The following is a 14225-nucleotide window of genomic DNA, read 5'->3' as shown; positions in this document are numbered from 1 at the left end:
TTTGTTCATGAACACATTTTAATTTTTTTGTGATGTAACAAATTCACGGTTTTCAGAAGTACCCTATAAGTTTTTTGACGACAGACACAACAGACAGACAGATAGACAGACAACAAAGTAATGCTATAACGGGTTCCTTTTTCCTTTTGACGTACGGAACCCTAAAAATCAGATTGCCGATGATTAGGTACATCATAATACCGTGAGGATTATCACATAATCTCCTCAAAAACCGAACTTAAACAGATCGGCATCGCTTTGCGATTAATCGCGAAGGAATATGACGTCATTGGGCCCTAGAATTATTGATTGATTGCATTAAAACTTAAAATCGGTTGCTGTGATTTTAATATTAATAGAAATACTAGTGAATATATTGTTCCCATTGCTGATGACTAAGTATATCTAAATACCGTGAGGATTATTATACAAAATCTCCTCAAAAACAGAATTTGAAGAGATCGGCATCGCTTTGCGATTACTTAACGCTAGAGCGCCATTGATGTCACATCCCTTCGAAAGTGACGTCAATGACATCCTCGTTTTTCCCGGGACTTCATCAGCTATTGCACTAGTGGCTAACGTACTTAGCTATCAATCAGTGAAAGAATTTTGGAATCGGGTAACGACCCGAACTAACTAACTAACGAATCTATCGGGGAACGAACGAGATCCGGAGAACACCCCCTACAATCTACATCCTTTAAAAACTTTTCGTGTTTATAATATTAGCGTGGATTAGTCTGTAATTGTGTGGATATTAGTGGATCTTCGATATATTTTATTTGTTTCAGCAGTTAAAAGTCCATCATCATCTAATCAAGTGCATCATCTAACCAGAGACGGTTTATTCGTATTCGTCAAAATAGAAAAAATATTATATACATACATATATCACAATAGAGCAAACAGTACCTACGCAGATAAAATCAGCTAGCATAGTTTCCCACTAGCCATCTATGCTATGTCCCGGTCAATTAATTGGCCAACATCTTGCACATTTATAGAGTGCGTTCCAACAATTTGTCGAGCCTACCGATGACGTCTTTGTCGAGATCGAAGCCCATACTAGTCGATAAATTAGCAAACTAATTGTACCGGCGCCGACTCCCGCGCAACCCAACAAGGCCAGAGAGGCCAGAGCTCACACTCGCACCATTTCTGGTACTAACGCACTCTTCGCCTCACCTAATTAGTCGTAGTTCAGTTACTCGTGAGTCGTGGTGTGGGTGAACCCGCATTGCTTAGCCGTTGCGGACCGCCCTCGTTATTTCTATATTAGTAGACGGCATTGTTAATAAGCACAATAAACGATGCCATATCGAACTACGATGCTTAAATAAGTGAAATTAACCGGACGGCAATCGAGATTTATGATGATCATGTACAACAATAAATACTTTAGCTCAAGAATTTGGTCACACGGAACTTATACGGGTATTTAAGTACCTTTCTACGTCTACATATTTCGAATAACCTGCCTCAATATGATGATTTTCCGGTTTCGAGATCTCTTTACTATAGTCTATTTGTACAATAAGACATCCTTTAAGATTTTATAGTTCTCTATGATTTTTGTACTTTTAACATAGGTAACCTGCAGCCTTAGTACTTACCCTGATATCTTTTACTGTCATCGTCACCGTGACCAATCACCAGCCAACTACTAAGCACGGGTCTCCTCATCTTTCAGAATGAGAAGGGTTTATAGGTAAGGTTCGCCTCGGTGGACTAGTGCGAATTGGCAGACTTCACACACGTTTGAGAACATTATGGAGAACTCTCAGGCATGCCGGTTTCCTCACGATATTTTCACCGTTAAAGCATTTGATTGTTTAAAACGCACAGAGGTAACTCCGAAAAGTTAAACTCCGAGCCCCCGAATAAAAAAAATAAAGGTTGAAAGAAATTAAAACATGGTTTATCATTCAATCTTATTAGTAATGACGGTTTTATGCATATTTTAAAGGTTGTGACTTTATAAGGCTTTATTAAAATGAACATTTTCCGTGTTACAGAATGTGGCGGACGTGGGGAGATGGAAGGCAATGCTGCTGGCTGACTCAGCATGATGTCATGTGGAGCTAATGGGAGCGTCCCGGTCGCGCACGTCACATCCCAATCCCGCGCATACTTCACCCAATCGAGCGATGACAAATCCATTCACATTGCCTACTCTACTCGTTACTGTTGTGTTTAGATCTAGTTTCTACTAATACCTATCAACGTTTAAAACATTACGAGTGAGTATTGTTTAGGTATTTACTATATTATGTATAATATAAATCTTTTACGGCCGATTTTTTAATTGTCAAATAAATCTTAAAGTTTGACTCTTGGCAGTTTATTCGTGAGTTAGGTTTATCAAACAATTAAAAAATCAGCCCTGAGGCCCAATTGCACAAGGACACGAACTTAGTTCACGACAGGTTGAGATAGCAATCCGGGAGGGAACGCCCCGCACAGCTGCGCAGCCCCCGTGCTAACCCTGTGCGGGCGAGCGCGGGTGACGTGCGGATGTGCGGGGCGTCCCCACCCCGATCGCCATCTCTACCTGTCGCGTACTATACTTAGTTTAAACTTTTTGGCAACCGCAATAAGCTTTTGCCAAAAAGTAACATTACAAAATTTTACTATGTAGGTATAACGCGTAAAAAATCTGAGAAAGGACTCTCCATGTTTGCTCTGTGTTAACTGTCATTATCAAAAGCACGGTTTAGTACCTACGGTAAACCATACTTTTTACATGCATAATATGGTAAAGCTGACTGACTGGCTGATCTGACTGATCTATCAACACACAGCTCAAACTACGGGCCGGGCATGCATAGCTATTATGACGTAGACATCTGCTAAGAAATAATTTTTGAAAATACAACCCCTGAGGGGGTAGAATAGGGGGTTGAAATTTGTGTAGTCCACGCGAACGAAGTCGCGGGAGTATGCTAGTTGACATAACATTTAACACAGAGCAAACATGACGAGTCCTATATTTTTACGCGTTATAAATCAGTTTAACTGTCCTTGACCCTTGTGCAAGTGGGCCTGTGTTTTAAATCTTTTCAAATTACCCTCAGCATCTACCTAGTCTAGTACCTACTAAAAACCTCTCGGTGTAAAACCGTGTCAACTGTTAGTATTTTATTATTTTGCATACCTATTAAGTATAGCAGCTGTTACTATTATGTTTAGTAAGTAGGTATATTAATTTGGTTAATTAATTTTGTAGGATGATTATTACGAGTATTTAATTCGTTTTGTCCTGAGACATCCTACCAATTATTGTAGTTTGTAGATCTTACTAAATTGTAGCTGAATTCCAGCTATATTTTTTACATTGTTGCAATTAGGAATTATTAGGTATATTTATGTACCTAATGTACATAAATATTGTACAGTATATGGCAGTAAAAATTACCCATCGTACTTTAGAAAAGATAATCGGCAACTTTGTCTCTGTCGTTGATACCGACTAAAATTTTACTTGAGGTACTTACAGAGACGGCGCTCTACAAAGCCGAAGCAGTCAATTATTTCTCTTTTTCTTTTTGACTGAAATGACTGAATTAAAAGATTGTCATCGGACTATATAGTAAGTAGGTACCTACCTATAGCTTGTATCTAAATACATATTTAGCTAAAATTTGCATCAACATTCTGCTTCTTAGACTCCATTACTTGTAAAATCCAAATCCTAAAGAATGAAGTCAAATGTGTCATTTACATTTTGCTATTTTCATAGCAGCCTGCTATAATATTTTCATATTGCAAATGAAGAAACAAGAGAATCGCCAACAAATGAAGTCAACAAAACATGAAGTGAACAATTGAAAAATCAAGAAAAAAGAGATCAGGAATTACGAAACTGGTTTTCATAATGATTTGACAGATTGTCCATATTCTGAGATCATTGTGAAAGCTGATTTTGTTCCTATTTCGTTTGGAAGAAACCATCTTATCCCGCAGAAGATAAAGATCTGTCTACTACTCGTCGACGTCGCGAGAAGAATGGAATTACCCCTTACCCCACAATAATATGTTTCGATTTTATGTTTCTATTCATTTATGATAATGTATTTGTTATTTGACTATAATTTTGATGCTATTATATTTTGTGTATGTACCCATGTGTTTGTGTACCTACAGGGTATCATGTAATTCAATGCATTTGTTCAATTATTCACAGGTCTGCACCATTCACCAGAATGCAAGCTAATATAGTTCGTACAAAATGATTTTTCACGCGCCATTTTAAGTAGGTAGGCTACATATCCAATAATAATCGTGATCCACAGCTATTTATTCCATTTCGTGATATTTACTGAGCGTGTAGGCTAGAGTATTGACGGATCGCAATACGGATCACAGGATTTCTAGATTTCCAAATTCTGGATTATCATTCCACGGATCGTGATAAATATTGAACGTGTGGACTACACTGCAATATTTATCACATCAGTATGTTTTGGTATATGTACAGTGTGTAATGTGTTATCTATAAGTACGCTCCTGAACAGCGACGGAGAACTACGCGTCATGCAACACGGGCGACGCGCCCGGTTTTTCTAAACCGGGGTATGGAGAAAAGTAGGTAACTAGCTACGTCCCTAGGATGCAAGCTATTTCTGTCAAAATCGGTGCCCAGCCCATCGGTGCATGGCATGAATACGTAGCATACAAACTGATAGATACATACAGACAGATATTTTTCGTATTTATAAAATGAGTATATGGATATGGTCATGGATTACTCTAACGTCCCCCGGCTTAGCACAGGTAGGTAGCACAAAGTATTCACAGATTTAATTTTAGGTTGTATATTTTTTAATTATATTTTTAGGTTTTTGTGATTTCAAGACAAAGCGCGCGAACTTTTAAGCAGCCTCCGAGACAGGAGTCCTCTCGATTTGCTGGATATTCGCGCACTTAATCGACAGTTATCACTACTTATACTTAGTACAGTTTTTACTTAATCGATCGACACTTATCGATTATGTTTAAACTAAAGGTATCCCCACATATTCATCATTAAAAATTATATTAACTTTTGTGATTTTTGTATCCTTTTATTGCTATTAAATATTTCAGATACCTACCTACCAACTTATGATTTATAATTTATTTTCCCTTGTTCCTCTCATCACCTGGCGATGTTAAAAAAGTTAAAACATGATGTCGATGTCGATTCTAGAGATAGTACCTAGGTATTCGTATCTACTTACTATCTGCTTAGTTTGGGTATATACCTACCTAAGTAATAAGTACTAACCAAAATTAAAAGAAATAGTTTCTGATTAATATTAAATTGAAACTGGTATAACCAACTATCGGAATAATAATTATCTAAGGTGCATAGGTATATACAGTAGCAGATTATTATTCTAGTATAATAGTATAGGTAGGTTGCAGCAGAGTAGTAGATTATTGTAGAGTAGATCTTCGTCCAAAATTCCTCAGTGCCTAAAGACCAGTCTCAGAACTAGGTAGACAGACGGCATCAAACTGTGAGGAAATCCCTATAGGAGACCTAGGTCAAACTGTGGTCATCTATCGGTTGATTACGAGATTAGTTATGTATTATTAAGGTCTTATTAAACGTCCAAGTAAGACGGCCCTCTTACCTATAGCTCGATCTGCAGGTCTGCAGCGTCACTGCTAAATTATTATTGTTTTAAATAGTGTGCAGGCGGGTCATATGTTGTTAAGTTATTACCGCCGCGGCCGGGCACCCATGAACATTTGGAGCACCAGATGGAACCGCCAATGCGTTGTAAATTGCAAATTGTTCAATGTATGTCCCTACAGCCCTATAATTTTTAAGTATGGGCCACGTGCTCCCTAATAATTATTATTAATACTATTATGTTCCTTGGTCATGAGTATGGCAATCGGGCTAATTAGTTAGGTATTAGATTAGGATCTGCGGGCCGATTTGCATGATTCTGTTGACTGGACGAAATTTATTAATACTAGTTAGTACAACAAGATGATTTTTTGATCAGTATGAAACTGATCAAAAAATCATCTTTCTCATTCCATTCTCAGCCATTCTCACATTGTTCGACACGTTTCTAAAGTTACCCGTAGTCACAGCACCTAGAAAACCCATAGAGGAAAACACAAAAAAAAAAGTTGACTGTCAGTTTGACATTGTCTTGTCAGTTATCACGTGTAGTACCTATTCGTGTAGTTGTCACTTCACTTCACCTTGCTTGTTTTATTTCTGGTCGGTGCTAGGGATGGCGATTCTTTACGAAAAAGATCGATTTTTAAATCGATTCGAATCGTAGTCTAATGAATCGATTCACGAAAAAATCGAGGCCTACAAAATCGATTCTTAAAAATCGATCTTTTTTTCAAGTTTGCGTTTACAATGTAAATTTGTATCAATTTTACTAAAAACAAGATTAATATTGCAATTAACGATATCTTATCAATAAAATCAGGGAATTCAAAAATAACAATTATTTTTATTACCGTATCAAACTATAAGATCAACTATAAAAAAAAATAAGTATTTATATACTATAATTATATAATTTGATGCTTTGAGGTTAAATAGATAATTGGACATAAAGTAATCGTGAATGAAGTATGAACACTTCCATCAATAAGAATTCCACATATTACTTATTAGTTATTTCAATGCTGATTATTCCTGTGTAAAAGTAAATTTAAATGATAATCACAACTAACAGAACAAACTGAAAATAATAGCGTCAAAGTAAAAAATAAGAAGCACTTTACTTATTTACTTACCTACTCTCAATTAGTTATTATTTCGCATCAAACACTACATGAAAATCTGATGAAAATCAATCATGAAAATACTAATATTACGCTAATAACAGTATTCATTAAACGACAACAACAAATGAATAATGCAATATCAATCGCTGACTTCTGTCAAACTATTCTTCCTTGTTCCTTCCCTTAGAGTCGTAGATAGAGTAATAAAGATAGATGTAGGAACGTTTGCTTTCTCATTCACACTAAAAAGAGAGCTCAGATAAAGTTACTAATGTGATAAACAGAGACGCAGCTAACCTATTTTTTGTCCCTTATCGTGTGACTGGTTTTTTTCAAGAATACATGCAACTTCCATACAAGGCATGCAAAGAATATCGGCAAAGTTCATACAACATTTTACCTTGAAATAATCAACTAAATGCAAATAATTTTATGGTTTATACCAAAACAGAAAAAATCGAATGTCGATTTTCAAGGGTGATATATCGATTCAGTGAATCGACACAGTACTTCATATCGATTTAAAAAATCGATATTTTCTGCTCGAAAAATCGATTCTTCGATTAATCGATCTCAGATCGCCATCCCTAGTCGGTGCTTGTTAAGCTTGTGAGTCGCGTGGTCGCGGTAGAGGGGGATTCCAACATCAATGGTCGCGGCACTGTCTAGTGTCTATATTACTTTACTCTATGCTGTGGACTGTGGTCTGTGATGTTGAATTTTACTGATTTGTTATTTTATTCAGAGCTGATGCCCTAATAACTTTACTAATTAGTTTTCAAGATATATTTTAGTTTAAAACAAATATTTTGTAAGTATAAGTATCGCAATAACACAATGGATCAAAATATGGAGTTTGATGCGGCTTTGGGAGGGACCGAACACCTCCCGCATTCAGCTAACAGTTTCAAATTCGCCGCTTCTAGAAGTGTGGAAATTGCAGCCATGACCGAAAGTATCCTTCATCCCAGTAAAACTAAGCTAATCTTCCAATGCTTACCCGTCCATATGCGCCGGAGAGTTATGAGCCACAACAGTAAACGTCTTCCACGGCGCTTACGAGAAGGGCACTTAGAACAGTTAAAAAAAAGCGGGTTGCCTCCAAAACAGAAGCGACCTTCCCGCAAATATAGACGACGTGCAACTAACCTGCTAGAAGAATACAATAGGCGGCAAAGAAGACATGTTTGGTTAGAAACGCACATTTGGCACGCAAAGAGGTTTCATATGATCGAACGGTGGGGACATCGCTTAGCGTACAGGCCTTGTGACAAAGCCTTTAGAGCTTGCTACCGTGCTAGCTCTGCACATTGCCTTGTTCAAGATATCTCGTATTATATCCCTATACAAATCAAGGGATCCGTTGAAAGTATAAAAGATATGTTCAGCTCACTCACAAGTAATTCTTGTGGGCTTGGTATCTGTGCTAAAGCATATTTAAATGGTAATAGAGAAGGAACAATTAACTTATACATGCCTGATAAATATCCATTTGAATTTATAGGAAGAGTTGAATTTTTATGGGTCTCGTACAATTCAAATGAAGAACTTTGGTTGTTTGTACATCCGGCTTTTGCAAAACAAGTGGACTCAGTGTTATCTGACTTAATCGATATTTCAAAATCAGATGCAAATAACAAAGAAAATGAGGAAAACGCTATTGCTAAAAGGAGGAAAATAACTACTAAATATTCTGATATTCAAATTAAAACAATGTCAGGAGTGTACAATAGATTTCGTATGACTGGTCCCAAGAGTCATCCAGTACTTGTACAAACTCTCAAATGTGTAAAAGACATAGAAAAATTCAAAACTAATGTGTGGTTACAGCATGCCACTAAGGAAAATACTGAATTATTTTTAGAACAAAAGCATGATTACTGGGAAAGTATCAGTTCTGTAAACTCACCATCGCAGTTACCACCAAGCTTAGTAGTTGGCTTGGTTGTTAAAGATCCTCGGTTAAGTCGCCCCAAAAAAAGAACAAAAGCATCTAACAAAACTACACCAACTGAAACTGAATCACTACTAAATATACCACAACATTTAGCCTCTTCACCCATATGGGATGCCTCAGTATGTGAAATAATAAAAGACAAGAAAATAACGAATGCCCAATACATTGAGCACATAACAAAAACACAGTTAGTGCCTGGGGAGGTCAATGAAGAGGATCCTTTCCTTCCAACAATACCTATTGTATTAATACAAAGGCCTGGATCTCAAAACTGTGGTTACAAAAAACTTGGTAAGTTTTAAATCCCTACCTACCTACCTACCTACCTTACCTTACCTAGGTATTCATTATCATCATCTTCAAAATCAACCCATTGCTAACCCACTATTGAGCATGTATCTACTCTTAGGATGAGAAGGGTTTAGGACTACCATGCTGGCCCAATGTGGATTATGGTGAACTCTCAGGCATGTAGGTTTCCTCGCGATGTGATATTTAATTGCTTATTAATGCACTCAACTGCAAAATGTTAGAGGTGCATGCCCGGGATCAAACCCCCAACCTCCTGAGTAGAAGACTGACGTCTTAAACTAGGCTACACTGCTTCTCTTATTGCTATAGGCTTACTTATATAATTATGAACTCAGGATTCTATATAATAAATACACAACTATGTTAGTAATTAACAAAGTTATACAAAAAGTACAAAGTCAATGTGACAACATGTTCATATAAAATTAATTATTTAAATGTTTTGCATTTCTTATTTCAGGATATGGCAGTGGATGGGACATAATCATACCAGCAGGATATGGTCTACCATTCTGGTTAACTTTTATAATGTTTGGAGCGAGAGCAGGAGGTCTTCGTGAAACTGAGAGTGTTGCTTTTGAAACAGGCAGTTGCTACATGCCACCAGATTCTGAAGCTGGGCAAATGGAGGAAAAGAGGATAGAGTTGGAGCTTAAAGAAAAGTATTTTAGACGTCCACCCAGCAAGAGGGTGAATTTTATAAAACTTGCAGTGCCCAGCCCTTTTTTATGCCCTTGGAATGTTCTGCTAAAAGAATGGGGTAATGAGAAAGAAGAGAAGCTGTTTGTTCTACGTGATAGAGATATGTTACATAATTTACAGGTAAATCTTTGACTAATTTTTAAAATGTCCAAACCCTATTTTTATACACATCTTATTTAGGGTTCTGTTAAAACAAGAAACCTTTAGTTTCAACCATTCACCTGCCTGGGAGGGATTTTAAAAAGAAAGTATTAAAACTGTTCAATTAAAATTTAGCAGTTAAAGAAATTTGTTACTGCTACATAGATATATATTCAGATTCTGAAAATAAACATTTTCAGATGTTTGATGAATATAAAAAGATATTTTTCAAATCTTACTTGAATACCTAAAGTTTGGCAAACCTTTTGAATTTCAGTATATCTAAATAATAACTTTAATTTATAAATGAAAATAAAACAACAGTTTTATTTCTTGCATTCAAACTTCTGAATACTCATAATAAATAATGGTTTTACTTAGATATTTTGTCTGTATATCCTATTTGAGATTACGCCGACTAGTCCTAAAATAAATACATATTTTTGTTGCAGAACTGCATTGTATTGAAAAAGAAGGCCCCAAAGCTAGACCACTCTGCTCACTGCTTAGTTCCTGTTTACATACAAATAATAGGCAAAGGTAATTTGAAACAACATGCAATGATATGCATTCCAAAGAAAAGTGATATATCTTCAAGAGAAAAAATAATGGAACCACATCATCCAGATGGCAATGTAAAATTAAGGAAGCAAAAAAGAGATGAACATAAGAAGTTGTTAAAACGAATGCAGAAAAAACGAATAAAACTAAAGACGAAAATATCTGTAAAAGAGGTACCTAGAGTTCTACTGTACTTTTATATTCTCATAGGATCCAAGTGATAAAACAATATATTAAAATTCTTTTATTGTTAATTTTTAGGGCTCCATACCCGAATGCCAACGGGACCATATTACTAAGGTTGAGATCCATAGAGCACATTTTGACTTTGCTCAGTCAAAATGTGTTTAGTTTCATCTAAAACGAGACAGATTTATGCCAGTGATCTGTGTGGCTGGTGTCTTAAGCAAAGTCGCGTCTGCGTCAAAGTGCGCTCTATAGAGCGCACTTTGACGCAGACGCCGCTGTTCGTCCGTCTGTCAGTGGGATGTATCTCGTGAACCGTGATAGGTAGACGGTTCAAATTTTGATAGAATATGTATTTCTTTTACCCCTCTAACAACAAATGATAAGAATTTCAAAATGACCACCATGAAAATTCAAAAAAGTATAAAGTATTAATTATCCATACTTCCATACAATCCATACTAATATTATAAATGCGAAAGTGTGTCTGTCTGTCTGCTAGCCTTTCACGGCCTATCCGTTCCACCGATTTTGACGAAAATACAGAGGTAGCTTGCATCCCGGGTAAGGACTTAGGCTTATTTTTATCCCGGAAAAATTAGAGTTCCGACGGGATCTTAAAAAACCTTAATCCACGCGGACGAAGTCACGGGCATCGTCTGTAGTCAAATGTTTCTTCAAAGAAATTCCCTATTGATCTGATATCCCATCGATCATTTTATCTTTCTTTTTTTTAAGGCAATTCAACCAAAACCATTGAACAAAAACAAACATGAGCCATCAGAATATGTTAAAGCCATGAGAGAATTATGGCTTCCTTCCAACATAGAAGCAGTTCGAAATATTGGTTGCCGAGAAGTCATGGGATATTTGTCACAAGGCGCTTTCAGTTTCTCGGAAGCCAAGAGTTGTGGAGTTGGCTATGTGACCTACAATGCTGTTATGAAGTTACTGGATCATGGATTAAATAGAGTTCTTGTTCGGAATACCACTTCAAGGACATATAGAATAGCAAATATTGAAATAATAAAGTAATACTAAATTCAATAGTTCTTTTTCTTAACTCCTAAACAATCTAAATAAAAGCAAAAGCTGACTGATCTATCAACGCACAGCTCAAACTACTGGACCGATCGGGTTGAAACTTGGCATGCAGATAGCTATAGACGTAGACATCCGCTAACTTTGACTATGCTCAGATTTAAACTTAATTAAAAGTAAAACTAGACAGGTTTACTACGGCGATATAACGCTCGTTTTAAGTCTTAAGTCTGAGCATAGTCAAAGATAGCTCTATAAATCTCAACCTTAGTACCGTATAATTGTATACAGAGTATCGTGCATCGCGGTCACAGTACAGTGATCCCAAAATAAGTAGTCACGTAGTTCAATCTAAAGTTGCAACATGCGCAAGGTCATAGGCTGATCTATAAAGCGATTTTGCTGAAACTTAAGGCAGAGTTACGAGACAGATTTATGTGGAGAATGGAGATGTCTCGTTTTAACTATCACAAATTGAAAGTGGGCTCAAAAGATCTTTTTGTTCGCCAGCTGGATGTCCCTCTATAGAGAATATAATTTAGTCTAAAATATTCAATTACTAGCTTTCGTACACTTTCGCATTTATAATATGGGAGTGATTAGTGAAGTAAAAATAAAAGAACTATTTTTACAAAATTATGTATATTTTATTTTTGCTCATCATTACCTATAAGTTCCATTAAACCTAACAAATCTAGGTTTGGTATTCTCTTTGTGATGCTGATGCCAAATAACAGCTATTCAGTACTAAAATAAAGATGATTTTATACAGAGCAACAAACGTTAACATCAGAAATTCTGGTATTACTCTAATCTAAGCCTATGCTTACAAATATATTTCCCTTGGAAAAAGCAAATATTAATTAATACTATCTTACAGTGAGATAAGGAATATGAGACTTTACAATCATAAATGTGGTCATAAAAGTGAAGGTAGAAGCTGGTTTAGCTTTAAAGTTGGACAACTTACAGTGTGACGATCGCAATCATTTAGTTGGCTGGCAGTTAGCACCCTCTGACTATCGGCTAAAATAACTGTTTTTGACAGAAATAATACCATAAATTATGCTAATTACAAACAATTGCGATTGTCGCAATGTTGATAATCACATCACAACTTCCTTGCTAGCCTCACATTTGTGTAACACACAGTGTTACATGGAAACATGTTAATATCAATTTTTCGACTAAAATCGTACTTTTGACATGAAATCTGACACAAAAAGTTAAAATGGCGCGTGAGGAGTTAAATTTTACGCGTTATACATTTTATATTTTCAGGGTTGCCAACTGTTTTAATTTCACAGTACAGTACCCGTAGTACAAGATTTTACGTCTCACCAAACCAAACCAAATTCGAGAGTCGAAATACTTCCGCGTTACAGTAAAATGGACCTAAACAGCATTGAATTGAAGTCAAATATTCAATGCCACTGATTTTAATTTCGCAATGTTTCCGCTTGGAGCGCTGGCTATAGAAGTGTAGACAAACTTGAGCTTTAGAACAAGGCATTTAAGACCCAGTTTACTGTAACGCGGAAATATTTCGACTCTCGAATTTGGTTTGGTTTGGTGAGACGTAAAATCTTGTACTACGGGTACGGTTCAGTTACAAGTTATTACGATTTCAGCAGGTGTGGAAACCATGCAGTAGTGTTTCAGATAAGTTTTATTCAGTGTTCTTATAGACGATCGCCATATTTAGCGTAGGTAGCGTCCTCCCCGAGTCTGCTTGAAATTAATTTTTATTAATTTAAACAGGGTTACAACTGGTCTAATTTCACCGGACACATTAGTGATTTTAGGGTTCTTAAAAACAATTTTAAAACGTTTAAAATATACCTTTACGTCACTATAGACGTAAACAACACGAATAAATAATGACAGTTTTGTGACTCGATCGAATTTTTCATGCACATTTTAAGAAGCATGTTTTTAAAAAAATTACAACCCTACTGCTAGGCGAAATAGTATTTAGTTTACATAAAAATAAGTACCCTTATTATAAATGCAAAAGTGTGTTTGTTGGTTTGTCCTTCAATCACGTCGCAAAGGTGCAACGGATTGACGTGTTTTTTTTCATGGTTTTAAAAAACCTAATTCCACGCGGACGAAATCGCGGGTATCAGCTAGTATTATAATAAATAAAAGATACATCTTTTATTTATATTGAATAATAATGTTACAGCTTCGCATTTGCATTCGTTCTGACCTACTTATACTACGCGACTTTTATCACTGGAATTCATAGTCAAGATGGGCTTCTTTAGGACGCGGGCGTCGTCTTTTATGTTTACGGTACGGCGGCGCGTGAAGCGGCACTTATCATCGCACGCGTAATCACAAACATATGGCAATATACGATGTTGTTCATAGAGATGCGAGGCGGAAAGAGTGGCGGTGCCCGCCGCTGTGCCCGCGGCGAATCCTTAATGCGTGTAGGGTTGCACGCGGCGGGCGCATGCGCCGCCAAGTGCGCCGCCACGATAAACGCCGCGTGAGACACCGCCCATCGCAACGCGCGACGCCCCGCGAGGAATATGACACATGTCGTCTGAATGGTCCTATGGACTTA

The 14225-nt window shown here is 36.7% G+C and overlaps 1 protein-coding gene and 1 long non-coding RNA gene across 6 annotated transcripts in view; both read left to right on the top strand.

Annotated features, from left to right (window-relative positions):
• Positions 1-5103, top strand: part of LOC138403234 (uncharacterized) — a 38789-nt gene extending 33686 nt beyond the window's left edge. For all 5 annotated transcript variants that reach the window (XR_011237532.1, XR_011237531.1, XR_011237533.1 and 2 more), the window contains exon 3: positions 2019-5103. This is a non-coding gene — a long non-coding RNA (uncharacterized lncRNA). The remainder of the gene's footprint in view (positions 1-2018) is intronic.
• Positions 5104-7406: 2303 nt separating this feature from the next.
• Pop1 (POP1 ribonuclease P/MRP subunit) lies at positions 7407-11656 on the top strand. Its single transcript, XM_034975787.2, has 4 exons — positions 7407-8998; positions 9480-9841; positions 10315-10596; positions 11348-11656. Exons 1-4 carry the CDS (start codon positions 7588-7590, stop codon positions 11642-11644), a joined length of 2352 nt encoding a protein of 783 aa, XP_034831678.1. The 5' UTR covers positions 7407-7587; the 3' UTR covers positions 11645-11656.
• The last annotated feature ends 2569 nt before the right edge of the window (positions 11657-14225 follow it).

Source organism: Maniola hyperantus, chromosome 14, assembly GCF_902806685.2.
Source record: "Maniola hyperantus chromosome 14, iAphHyp1.2, whole genome shotgun sequence".
NCBI lineage: Eukaryota > Metazoa > Arthropoda > Insecta > Lepidoptera > Nymphalidae > Maniola > Maniola hyperantus.
The sequence above is the reverse complement of the archived record's forward strand: the minus strand, read 5'-3'. Positions and strand labels throughout refer to the sequence as shown.

Excerpts from the sequence above, each read along its gene's own strand:
- Pop1 (XM_034975787.2), top strand. The coding sequence starts at position 7,588 with ATGGATCAAAATATGGAGTTTGATGCGGCTTTGGGAGGGACCGAACAC. Across the intron at positions 8,999-9,479 it reads CTGTGGTTACAAAAAACTTG|GATATGGCAGTGGATGGGAC; the intron begins GTAAGTTTTAAA and ends TTCTTATTTCAG. Across the intron at positions 9,842-10,314 it reads ATATGTTACATAATTTACAG|AACTGCATTGTATTGAAAAA; the intron begins GTAAATCTTTGA and ends TTTTTGTTGCAG.